Genomic DNA, 10463 nt, shown 5'->3' on the forward strand with positions numbered 1-10463 from the left:
AACCGTACTGAGGAGGGGGGAGGGAGGGCGGCCTAGAAACAGGCTGTCTCCACTGGGAAGCGCCAGGCAGGGGTCTGGAGGAGCCCTGGGGGGGCAGATGTCCCCAGTGGGGTGGCACTGCGGGTTCTGCTCAGATGATGGGGTGTCTTCCACAGGGCCTGCTGGCTCTCTCAAGTCCAGTGCTGCTACCCCTTCCATGCTCGAGCTTTCCTCTACTTCCGGCCCTGTGTTTATTTCCTATTTATTTCAAGAGCCCTTCGGTTTCCATGTAAGGCTGTGAGCAGGCCTCCTATGTATTTTCTAAGCTTTGTGACAAAGTTCCCTTTTTACTATTTACTGAAGTTCTGCAGAGTGCGGGGTGGGGTGGGGGGGAGAAATCAGGGGGCAAAAGAATCAGGAGAAAAACAGCACCCTGCTCCAGCCTAGCTTGAATTCTCATTGTCCTCTGTCTGTTTCCAGGCTCCCCCCTCTGCAGGATGGAGAAAGTAAGTTTCAAGGCTCCTGTCTCCCCTACCCCACTTTCCTTACCAGGCCAATCTCTTTGCCTCTAGGGAGCGGTGAGCCCAGGCTAGAGGCCAGGGAGGCTGGGCTGTCCACGAGGTCCCGTCGAGCAGGGACACAGATGGGCGCCTTCCCACATGGGGTGGTGGCCGGGCTGGGGGGCTCTGAGGGCTGGTCCTGGGTTCAAGGAGGTGGGGAGTTGGAAGGAATCCTTTCTATGTATTCTCTTCCCATGGCCCCCCACCCCCCAGCCCAGGCCCCTGGGATGATCTTGGGGACCTGATGCCTCAGATACAGGCCTGCGAAGCATAAAGACAGCTTCGCAAGGGCGAGATCTCAGTTTCCCCACCTGGGCTCTAAGGGAAACTAGCCTCGTGTCCCCTACTCTTTCTGGCCCATGTGGGTCAATAAGAAGAGCTGTCAGGATCTACTCCTTCTGGGCTCCCCTTTCTCTGTGCCTGGGGGAAGGGGAGGCAGACCCCCACACTTACCTCATCCACCACCAGGTTGTAGTCGCTTTTGTCCTCATCGCTTTCCTGTCAGAAACGGGGGGGGGGGGGCACCATGGTCACGCCTTGCCTCCCTCCCATCTCCCAACATCCCTTCCCAGTTTTGGGAGAGGGATAGGAGACAGAGACTGGAGTCTTCCATATCTCCTTTTATGAAGGTGGTCAGCTTCCCAGTCTCTCCCTGGGCTCCGGGCCTCCTGTCCTGCTGCCCTGCAGTGAGCTGCCCTATGTCCTTTTATGGCTCCCTTACCCCAGGGAGAAAGACCAAGCTCAGCCAGGCACCCGTGGCTCACGCCTGCAATCCCTGCTACTTAGAAGGCTGAGATATATATGAGGACACGGTTCAAAGCCAGCCAGGGCAGGAAAGTCTGTGAGACTCTATCTCCAATGAACCACCAGAAAACTGGAAGTGGCGCCGTGGTGCAACAGATAGAGCGTTAGTCTTGAGTAAAAAAGCTAAGGAACAGTATTCAGGTCCTGAGTTCAAGCCCCAGGACTGGCAAAAAAAAAAAAAAAAGAGGAGGGAGGGAGAGAAGGATGGAAGGAGGGAGAGGAGGGAAGGAGGGAGGAAGGGAGGGAAGGAAGGAAAGAAGGAAGGAAGGAAGGAAGGAAGGCAGGCAGGCGGGCTCCAGGGACTTAAGAGTCCAGCCTGGTGGACAGTCTCTTCTGGTTGGCAGTGCTCCACAAGCAATGGGGAGCCAGGCAAGGTTCTAGATGAGGGTCACAGGCGGTCCTGAACTATGAAGACTCCCCGCGGCCAGGCCTTGTCCCGGACTCACGTAAGGTACAGATAATTCCTTGTCCTCGGCCCTCGGCTTTCCATTGCTTCCCGGGCCACTGGGTCGCTCCTCTTCTACCAGGCTCTCGGGGGGCGAGGGGGACGCACTCTACAGGGAGACAGGGGACACATGGGGAGGGAGGGTCAGGCCCCAGGCCTCCGATTTCAGCCTCCTGAGTAGCTAGGATGACAGGCATGAGCCACCGGCTCCAGATTGGCAATTTTGAACAAAGGAAACTCCAATGCTGTGGGCACCTCGTTCACCAAAAGGCTCCCAGTATGAAAGTCAGAATTCTGGTCTCCCCAGAATCCCAGGGCTCTCCTCCCTCTGCACCCCCAGAGTCAGGACAGGCAGCAGCTTTGGCCTCCAGGCCTCAACTTACCCTGCTTACAGCTCTCTCCACTGGAGGATGGCGGGAGAGAAGGAAAGAAGGAGGGAGGAAGAGAGAGAGAGAGAGAGAGAGAAAGAGAGAGAGAGAGAATATGGATGAGGATTTCATATTTCATGAATCTGGAGTGTACAGTACAACCCAGTTCACAGAACCTTCTTTGCAGCTCAGAATCTCCCTTATCCAAGCCCAGCCATCATGTCATGGCTCATGCCTATAATCCCAACTACCAGGAGGCTGAGATCTGAGGGGTCCTGGTTCAAAGCCAGTCTGGGGAAGGAAAATCCATGAGACTCTTATCTCCAATGAACCACTCAAAAAGCCAGAAGTGGAGCTGTGGCTCAAGTGGTCAAAATGCCAGCCTTGAACAGAAAAAAAAAAAAAGCTCAGGAACAGTGCCTGGGCCTTGAGTTCAAACTCCAGGATGGGCACCAGGAAAAAAAAAAGTAGAATCTCCCATATCCATCCAACAACCCTGCAGGAAGTGGATTGAACCCATTCCTGCACAGAGAAGGACAGCCTCTCCCCAAGGACACACAGCACTGGCCTTGCTGCTCCTCCGTCGCCAGTGCCCCCCACCCTCTGCCAGAGCCCCTCTGGGGCCACCCACTCACCTCTGGGTCCCTCGGCATCAACACCTGTGCGATCCTCTTTTGCTGCTGCTGCTAGCTGGGCCTGGGCGGCCAGGGCTCCCGACAGAGCAAGCAGCCCGGTGGCGCTGCCCCCCACCAGCCCGGCTGGCCGCGGGGTGAGGGGCACGGGTGGGGCATGATGGGATAAGGGCTGGAACTGCTGCTGCTAGAGGGGAGAAAGGATGGGCCAGGGCGAGCAGGCCAGGCACCCACAATGTACCCCAGGCCGATGCATGGATCCTTGGGGATCCATGTGAGCAGAGGGTCTGGCCACTTGGGGGGCTGCAGGGTCATCAGAGTCTAGGCTGGCTGCCTGCCCAACCACCAGCCCAGCTTTGCATTTGCTTGCTGGGTGCCAGGCCACTCACCCCAATGAGGCTGTTCAGCTCGCCCACCGTCACCTGCTTGGCCCGCTCCACCGCCTGCAGCACCTGCTGTTGGTGCTAGAACACAGAGCCCAGGCTAGAGGGGGCCCCCGCCAGGCACCCCAAGCCCTGCTCAGTCCATGTCCTTTTTTTCCCTATTGCTAGTCTTGGGGCTTGATATCTGGGCCACCAGCACCCGGCTTGTCCACGTCTTTGCTCTAAGCCCTGCTCCACTTTTCCCTTTTTCTCTTTCTTTCTGTGCCGGTATTCAGGCTTGAACTCAGGGCCTGGGTGCTGCTGTCCCTGAGGTGTTTTGTTTTTTGTTTTTTTTTTTGCTCAAGGCAATCCTCTATCACTTGAGCCACAGCTCCACTTCTAGCTTTTTGCTGGTTCATTGGAGATAAGGCTCTTTGGGATTTTCCTTCCCTGGACTGGCTTGGAGCTGTGATCCTCATACCCCAGCCTCCTGAGTAGCTAGGATCACAGGAATGGCCACTGACATCCTCTCTCCGTCCCCTTCCCTCCTTCTCTCCCCACTTCTCTCTTGTTGGTACTTGCATCTCTTAACCCAGAGCTTCCATCAGTCCCGGCAAGCACTCGCTCTTATTTGGACCTGTTGAATATGAATTTAAAAACAGGCTGGGGCTGGCACCAGTGGCTCACCCCGGTAAGCCTGACTACTCAGGAGTCTTGAGATCTGAGGACCAAGGTTCAAGGCCAGCGCAGTTCCTGCCTCTGTGGATCTGAGGAGCCCGGATCTCAGGAGTGAGAGTGGGTCCCACAGTGCGCGTCTGCCTGTCTGGGGTGTCACCCAGTCCTCTGCAATGGCTGCTCCTTACCTTGCCCTGACCGAGCCCCTGAGGCCGAGCATCTGTGACCGGGCACCCAACTGCCCTCCATGCAGCAACACCACCTGAGCTCACCTGAACCTGGCCACTACAGGTGCGGAGGCCAGCACACAGACACGCTTCGTGCCTCAGGCCCCAAAGCCCAGCTAAGAATAGTCAGCTCTACACCAGAACCCAAGAGAAGAAGCTTCCAAGCCTCACCCCCAGCTGCCACCGCCCCTCACCTCTGCATCCCTGGCCACAGCGCCAGCCTTCAGCTGCCCAGAAACATGCCCTGCCCACTGCACCATGCCACACCCACTCTCCACTCACACCATGCCCACCCTGCACACCATGCCCCTGCCCCCACTTCCCACTTATGCCAGGGCCCACTCTCCACTTATGCCCCACCCACCATGCACATGTCACGCCCACTCTCCACGTACACCATGCCCACCGGGTATCCCCCTGCCCCACCCACTTATACACCCCCCCCCCCGCCCATGTCCCACCCCCTCTGCCCAAGGACAGCCTGGCCCCACTCACCTCCTGGGTGAGGAAGGGAATAATCTGGGCGCAGATTCCACTGAGCCGCTTAACGATCTCGGCCTGGTGAGGAAGCAAGAAGAGTCAGGAGCTGAGAGAGAACAGAAGACGCTCCAGCCTTACCCTTAAATCTGAGATGCATTTGCAAGAGGAGAATGATGAAAGGGGTGACATCAATCAAAATTAATTTTATTTTTTGTCAGTTGTGGTGCTTGAACCCAGGGCCTGGGCGCTATCCCTGGACCTAGTTGCACTCAAAGCTGGCACTCTACCACTTTAAGCCATAGCTTCACTTCTAGTTTTCTGGTGGGTCACTAGAGATAAGAGTCTCATGGACTTCCCTGTCCAGGGTGGGCTTTGAACCAGGATCCTCACATCTCAGCTTCCTGAGTAGTGAGGATGACAAGTGTGAGCCACCAGTGCCCAGCTTATTGTATTTTTATAAACTTGTTGAATAGTGGTCCCTTTGTATAACAACTTAAAGGTTTGACAGATAGGCAGATTTTTTAAAGAAGCATTTGTAAATCTAAGATTTTTTTTTTTAAAAAAAGAAGCATTTGTCTAAGGAGTGAGGAAACTAAGGCCAGGGAGTCCTTGCCGTAGCTGGATGCCCAGAGAAAGGCTAGGAGCCTGGGAAACTGGGGCTGCAGGACGCAGCTGCAGAGCCATGCCCGTGCAGAGGCACCGGGCCATCCCAGACAATGAGGGGTCTGTGCCAGATACCCGGCACAGGCTGCGCAGAAGCCACACACTGTGAAGGGCCCAGGGCTTGGGCTTGGCCCACTACAGGTGCATGCTGCGCATGTGCAGGAGTTTGCATGGCAACCGCACCGGGACACGTAGCCAGGCTCCCAGGGCCTAGACCCTGACCCGCATCCTCCACCTTACAGCGAGTCTATTGCCTGCATCTGTGATACTAAGCCATGCTCCACACAGAATTCACTCCCTGTAAGCTTGGCACTGAAGGCTCACGTCTGTCATCCTAGCTATTCAGGAGGCTGATATCTGAGGATCCCAGTTCAAAGCCAGCCTGAGCAAGAAAGTCCATGAGACTCTTATCTCAAGTATCAAAAAAGCAGAAAGTTTAGCTGTAGTTCAAGTGGTAGAGCAAAAGCCATGAGCATGAAAATTTGGGGGCAGTGCTCAGACCCTAAATTCAAGCCCAGGAGTGGCATAAAAAATGAGAGAGGAAGGAAAGAAAGAAGGAATGAAGGGAGGGAGGGAGGGAGGCAAGGAAGGATACCTTGCAAAGCCCAGGCATACTGGAAAAGCATGCCAGGGCAGGTACCCCAGGTACCCATACTCCTAGCCCACTGCTCTTCTCCACACCCCTAGGGTACCCTCAGCATGAGACTCTGCCATTGATTCTAATATTTATGAGTCTGACAGGGGTCTATCAGAACCCTAGGAAGAACCTAGGAGCCACCCAGCCTTCGGGTCAATATCAGAGCCCTGAGGATCTATGTCAGAAAACTAGGAATAACTGGGCACTGGTAGCTCATGTCTGCATTCCCAGATACTCAGGAGGCTGAGGTCTGAGGATCACAGTTGGAAGACAGCCAGGGCCGGAAAGGGTCTTATCTCCAATGAACCACCAGAAAGCAGGAAGTGAAGCTGTGGATCAAAGTGGTAGCCTTGAGTGAAAAAGCTAATAGCACCTAGACCCTGAGTTTAAAGCTCCAGTACTGGCACGAGAAGAGAGACACTGAGATAGACAGAAACAGGAAGAGAGCAAGCTAGGAAGAACTCCAGACAGCCTTGGGGTCAAACTCAGAGCCAAGGAACAGCCTCAGAAGCTTGAAGTCTGAATCACAATCACATTCAGAAGCAGGCCAGTTCCACTAGGACCAATCTCCCTTCAAAATTGCAAGAGGGTCAGGTGCTGGTGGCTCACACCTGTCATCCTAGCTACTTAAGAGGCTGAGATCTGAAGATGGCAGTTCAAAGCCAGCCCAGACGGGAAGTGGGAGGGAGACTCACCTCTCCTATTAACCACAAAACAAAACAAAATCAAACCAGAAGTAGAGCTGTGGGCTGGGAACATGGCTAAGTGGTAAGAGTGCTTGCCTAGCATGCATAAAACCCTGGGTTCAATTCCCCAGTACCACATAAACTGAAAAAAGCCGGAAGTGGCACCATGGCTTAAGTGATAGAGGGCTAGCCTTGAGCACAGAGAGGCTCAGGGACAGTGCCCAGGCCTTGAGTTCAAGCCCCAGGACTGGGAAGAAATAAAACAAACAAACAGAAGTAGAGCTGTAGCTCAAGTGGTTAGAGTGCTAATCTTGAACGAAAAAGCCCAGGTCCTGAGTTCAAGTCACAATACTCACACAAACACAAAAACAAAATTGTGAGAATCTCAGGCCTCCATCAGGAAACTTTCAGTCTCCAGGCTGGAAGGGACTTCCCAGCCTGCCCACCCAACTCCCTCCTCCAATACCAGTTGCTTCTACAGCCTCTGCTGAGTGCTCCCCTCCACGAGGACACCCAGCTTCATCCACCCAGCTCTGTCCGGGTCCTTATGCCCAGGTTGGCCCTATGGGACCTCATAGAAATTGCAGGTTTAGACGACCCCTCCCTTTGGGTCTGCTTGGCCCCCAGCGGCCCACACTCAGCCCCTCCCCAGCTTCTGACACAAACACCCGGACACCCCTCTCCTGGTTACCTGTTTGTGCATCTCAATGTTCAGTCCGTAGGACATCTCGTAGTACTGGGAAGGAAAGGCCATTAGAACGTCTTGAGGGCAGGTAGATAGATGCTGGGTGATTCGGGGGTCTTCTAAGAGCCCCCAAGCTGGGTGGATCCCAAGACATAGAACATCCCCCCCAGCTTCATGGGGTCCCAGAAAGGAAACGCAGCAAGAGGAACCCCGGATATTGGCCAGGACAGGGCCTTATGTGGTCCCCTCTACAGGCCAGGCCCAGGGTCCTCGGGCAACACCGAGGCGTCCCCAGGGAGGGGTGGGGCTTGGCTGATGGGGACAGAGAGCATGGAATCCTGGCCAGCCCAGCTTCCAGGCAGGAAAAATGAGGCTCAAAGTGGAGGGGGGGGGGCCAGGGTGAGTCGGAGCAGGGGCGGCCCCTCCAGGCCCTCACCATGACATAGTGTCGCTGCATCTCCGTCTTCTCACTGGCCAGCTTCTCGCATTCCAGTTTCAGGCTGGGCAGGAGCCAGGGGGGACAACGGGATGCACAGGGTGACAGGCTGGGGTCCCCTGTTCAGTCCCCCAGCCGCCAACATTCTTCCATATTTCTGGGGCTCAGCACCCCCGCGCTGAAAGCCCCCCCCCCAGTTCCCCACCTACCTCACCTGGGGCTCAGCCAGGCTGCGGCCCCCCCCGGCCCCGCCCCCGGCCAGGTGCGCCCGCTCCAGGGCGGGGTCCCCCCAGCCTGCGCCCCTCACCTGTGGTACTGAGCCTGAAGAAACTGGAATTCTTCTTTGATGCGGTCGCAAATCTCCAAGATCGAGAACTTGAAGGGCTGGCCGGACTGGAGCGGGGTCTGGGGGTGCGGGGCGTGGGGGGCACGCGGGGTGTGAGCTCCGCGGGAAGCCGGGAGGCAGTGCCGGGCTCCCCCAGCCCCCGGGCCCCCCACTCACCGGGTGCCTTCCCTGGGGGTACATCCTGCCGGTCCGAGCCGCGGGGGAGCTGAAGGTGGGGAGGGGCGGAGTTGGGGGGGACGAGCGGAGAGGGGGTCGGCGCGGATCCCGGGAGGCGCTGAGGTGGGAGGGGGGCGGGAGGGGGCGGACGATGCCCGGAGAAAGAGGAGGGCGGGCGGACGGGCGGGCCGGAGACCCGGGGTCCCCGGCGGGCGAGCGCCCCAGGTCGCGGGGTCCTCTTCCCCGGGCCGGGAGGCGCAGGCGCGGCGCGGCGCGGCCGGGCGGCCGCGGCGGGGTTGGGGTTCGGTGCGGGCGGGCGCGCGGGCGCGCGGGCGGGCGGGCGGCGGACCCCGCGCGGAGCCGCCTCCCTCCGGCGGGGCTCGGCCGGGAGCCGCGGGCTGAGCCGCCTTAAGGTGGCGCCGCCGCCCGCCCCGCCCCCCGCGCGCGCCCCCGGCGCCGCCCCCTGCCTGCCCGGGAAACTGAGGCCGGCGCCCGGCCCGCTCCCCCCGTCCGCGCGCCCCCGCCCGGCCCGGCATCCCTGCCCGCCGGGGAAACTGAGGCCCGCGGGCTCCCGCCCCTCCCCCGCCTTGGGCCATTGCAACTCAACAAACAAACACCCGGCGGCCGGCGGGGTGGGGTCGGCGCGGCTTCCCTCGCCAGTGACATTGGGCGGCCACGGAAGGGTCAGGAGGTAGCAGCTCAGCCAAACTGCAAGCGCGGCCACCTGCCAGGGAAGGGACAGGGCCGGGGACACAGCCAGGCTCCGCGCCAAGCCCAGCCCGGCCCCGGCTTCTGGCCTTTGCCGTGGGCCTCAGTGGTCAGTCTGTCCCTCGGCTACTGTGGCTGCCACCACCAGCAGACTGGACAGCCTCCCCTCTTAGACTATGGGCTCTGTGTGTGTGTGTGTGTGTGTGTGTGTGTGTGTGTGTGTGTGTGTGTCCCCGCACGAGTCCTGGGGCTTGAACTCAGGAGCCACAGCTCCACTTCTGGCCTTTCTGCTGGTGAAGTGGAGATGAGACTCTTACAGACTTTCCTGCCTGAACTGGCCTCGAACTTTCATCCTCAGCTCTCAGCCTCTTGGATTACAGGACTCCCAGCTTTGGAAGGCCAGGGCCACCCACCTCGGCCAGCCTGCCACCTACACAGGGGAGTTCTAGTTCCAATCTTGCAATGAGAAACCCCAGAGTCACTCATCAAGTCCATCAGCAAACACTGGGAATGACTAGACCCTGGGAAGTCTGGGGCAGAAATTTCAGCCACCATGGCCACAATTGGATGTTGGCAGGTAGGTAAACCAAAGGGTACAAGGCTCTTATAATACACATGCACACGTACACATACACACACTAGCCAGTTTTTGCTCCATTCCTACCACTAGCCAGATGTCTTTCTGGATCCCAGGGGTCTCAGGCTAGCTGGGAAACTGATCCCAGACAATCAGGATGAGAGAAAAGGAGCCCCAAGCATACTACAATTATTTGTGGTAGAGACTGCCCAAATGGGGCCCACATTCTTGTGCACCCAGGAGAGGTTGAAGATTAGCAGCTGTGAGAAGTCAGAGGAAGCAAGATGCTGAAGTCACGGGAGGGTGTGCTAAGTATTCAATGGCTCCTTCCTGCCACACAGAAATCAAGTCTAAGGCCAGGCACTGGTGGCCCAGCTACTCAGGAGGCTAAGATCTGAGTATCACAATTCAAAGCCAGCCCGGGGAAGGAAAGTCCATGAGACTCTTATCTCCAATAAAAATACTCAGAAAAAGCCAGAACTGGTGTTGTTGTACAAGCCCTGAGTTCAAGCCCCAGGACCAGCACCAAAAAAACAAAGGAAAAAGAAATCAAATCTAGGACTGGAGGTGGAGTTCAGGGCTGGTATAGTATACATGCCTAATATACATGAAGTCCTATGGTCCATTCCCCTGTATTGCAAATAAAATTCAATCACCTCTATCTTCCCATGAGGCTTTTAAAAATGAACACTGTCCTTTCTTCCTCTCCATAACTCTTATTTCTGGTTCTCTGTGTTACAGATGGATTCCAACACCCTACACTAGGTCCAACCCCAGGGTCTTTGCACATGCTGTTCCCTTTTCCTGTATCTCTTGTCCTTTATTTCTTATTCCTCCTGGTCACCCCTTTAAGCAACTTGCACCCTCCACCTTATCCTTCCTAAACACATTTTTTAAAAATGGTTAGGGGGCTGGGAATGTGGCTTAGCGGTAGAGTGCTTGCCTAGCATGCATGAAACCCTGGGTTCAATTCCTCAGCACCATGTAAAAACAGAATAAGCAGGAAGTAGCACTGTGGCTCAAGTGGTAGAGTGCTA

General features: G+C 56.8%; 1 protein-coding gene across 4 annotated transcripts in view; it reads right to left on the bottom strand.

Moving 5' to 3' along the window:
* Window positions 1-9461, bottom strand: part of Tle2 (TLE family member 2, transcriptional corepressor) — a 20963-nt gene extending 11502 nt beyond the window's left edge. For 2 of the 4 annotated variants that reach the window (XR_007210394.1, XM_048342005.1), the window contains exons 1-11: window positions 8142-8499; window positions 7947-8044; window positions 7640-7703; window positions 7210-7254; window positions 4548-4610; window positions 3178-3252; window positions 2792-2975; window positions 2172-2191; window positions 1790-1897; window positions 993-1037; window positions 529-678 (exon numbers count right to left, since the gene is read on the bottom strand). Coding sequence is in view for 3 of the 4 variants with exons in the window: in XM_048342005.1 (XP_048197962.1) it covers window positions 529-678; window positions 993-1037; window positions 1790-1897; window positions 2172-2191; window positions 2792-2975; window positions 3178-3252; window positions 4548-4610; window positions 7210-7254; window positions 7640-7703; window positions 7947-8044; window positions 8142-8165 (876 nt within the window). In the remaining variant the exon portion in view is untranslated. Of the gene's footprint in view, window positions 1-528; window positions 679-992; window positions 1038-1789; window positions 1898-2171; window positions 2192-2791; window positions 2976-3177; window positions 3253-4547; window positions 4611-7209; window positions 7255-7639; window positions 7704-7946; window positions 8045-8141; window positions 8500-9335 lie in introns of those variants that run through there. The other 2 variants (XM_048342006.1, XM_048342008.1) reach the window with 2 other exon arrangements.
* Window positions 9462-10463: the final 1002 nt, after the last annotated feature.

Source organism: Perognathus longimembris, chromosome 3 (genome assembly GCF_023159225.1).
Source record: "Perognathus longimembris pacificus isolate PPM17 chromosome 3, ASM2315922v1, whole genome shotgun sequence".
NCBI classification, from domain to species: Eukaryota; Metazoa; Chordata; class Mammalia; order Rodentia; family Heteromyidae; genus Perognathus; species Perognathus longimembris.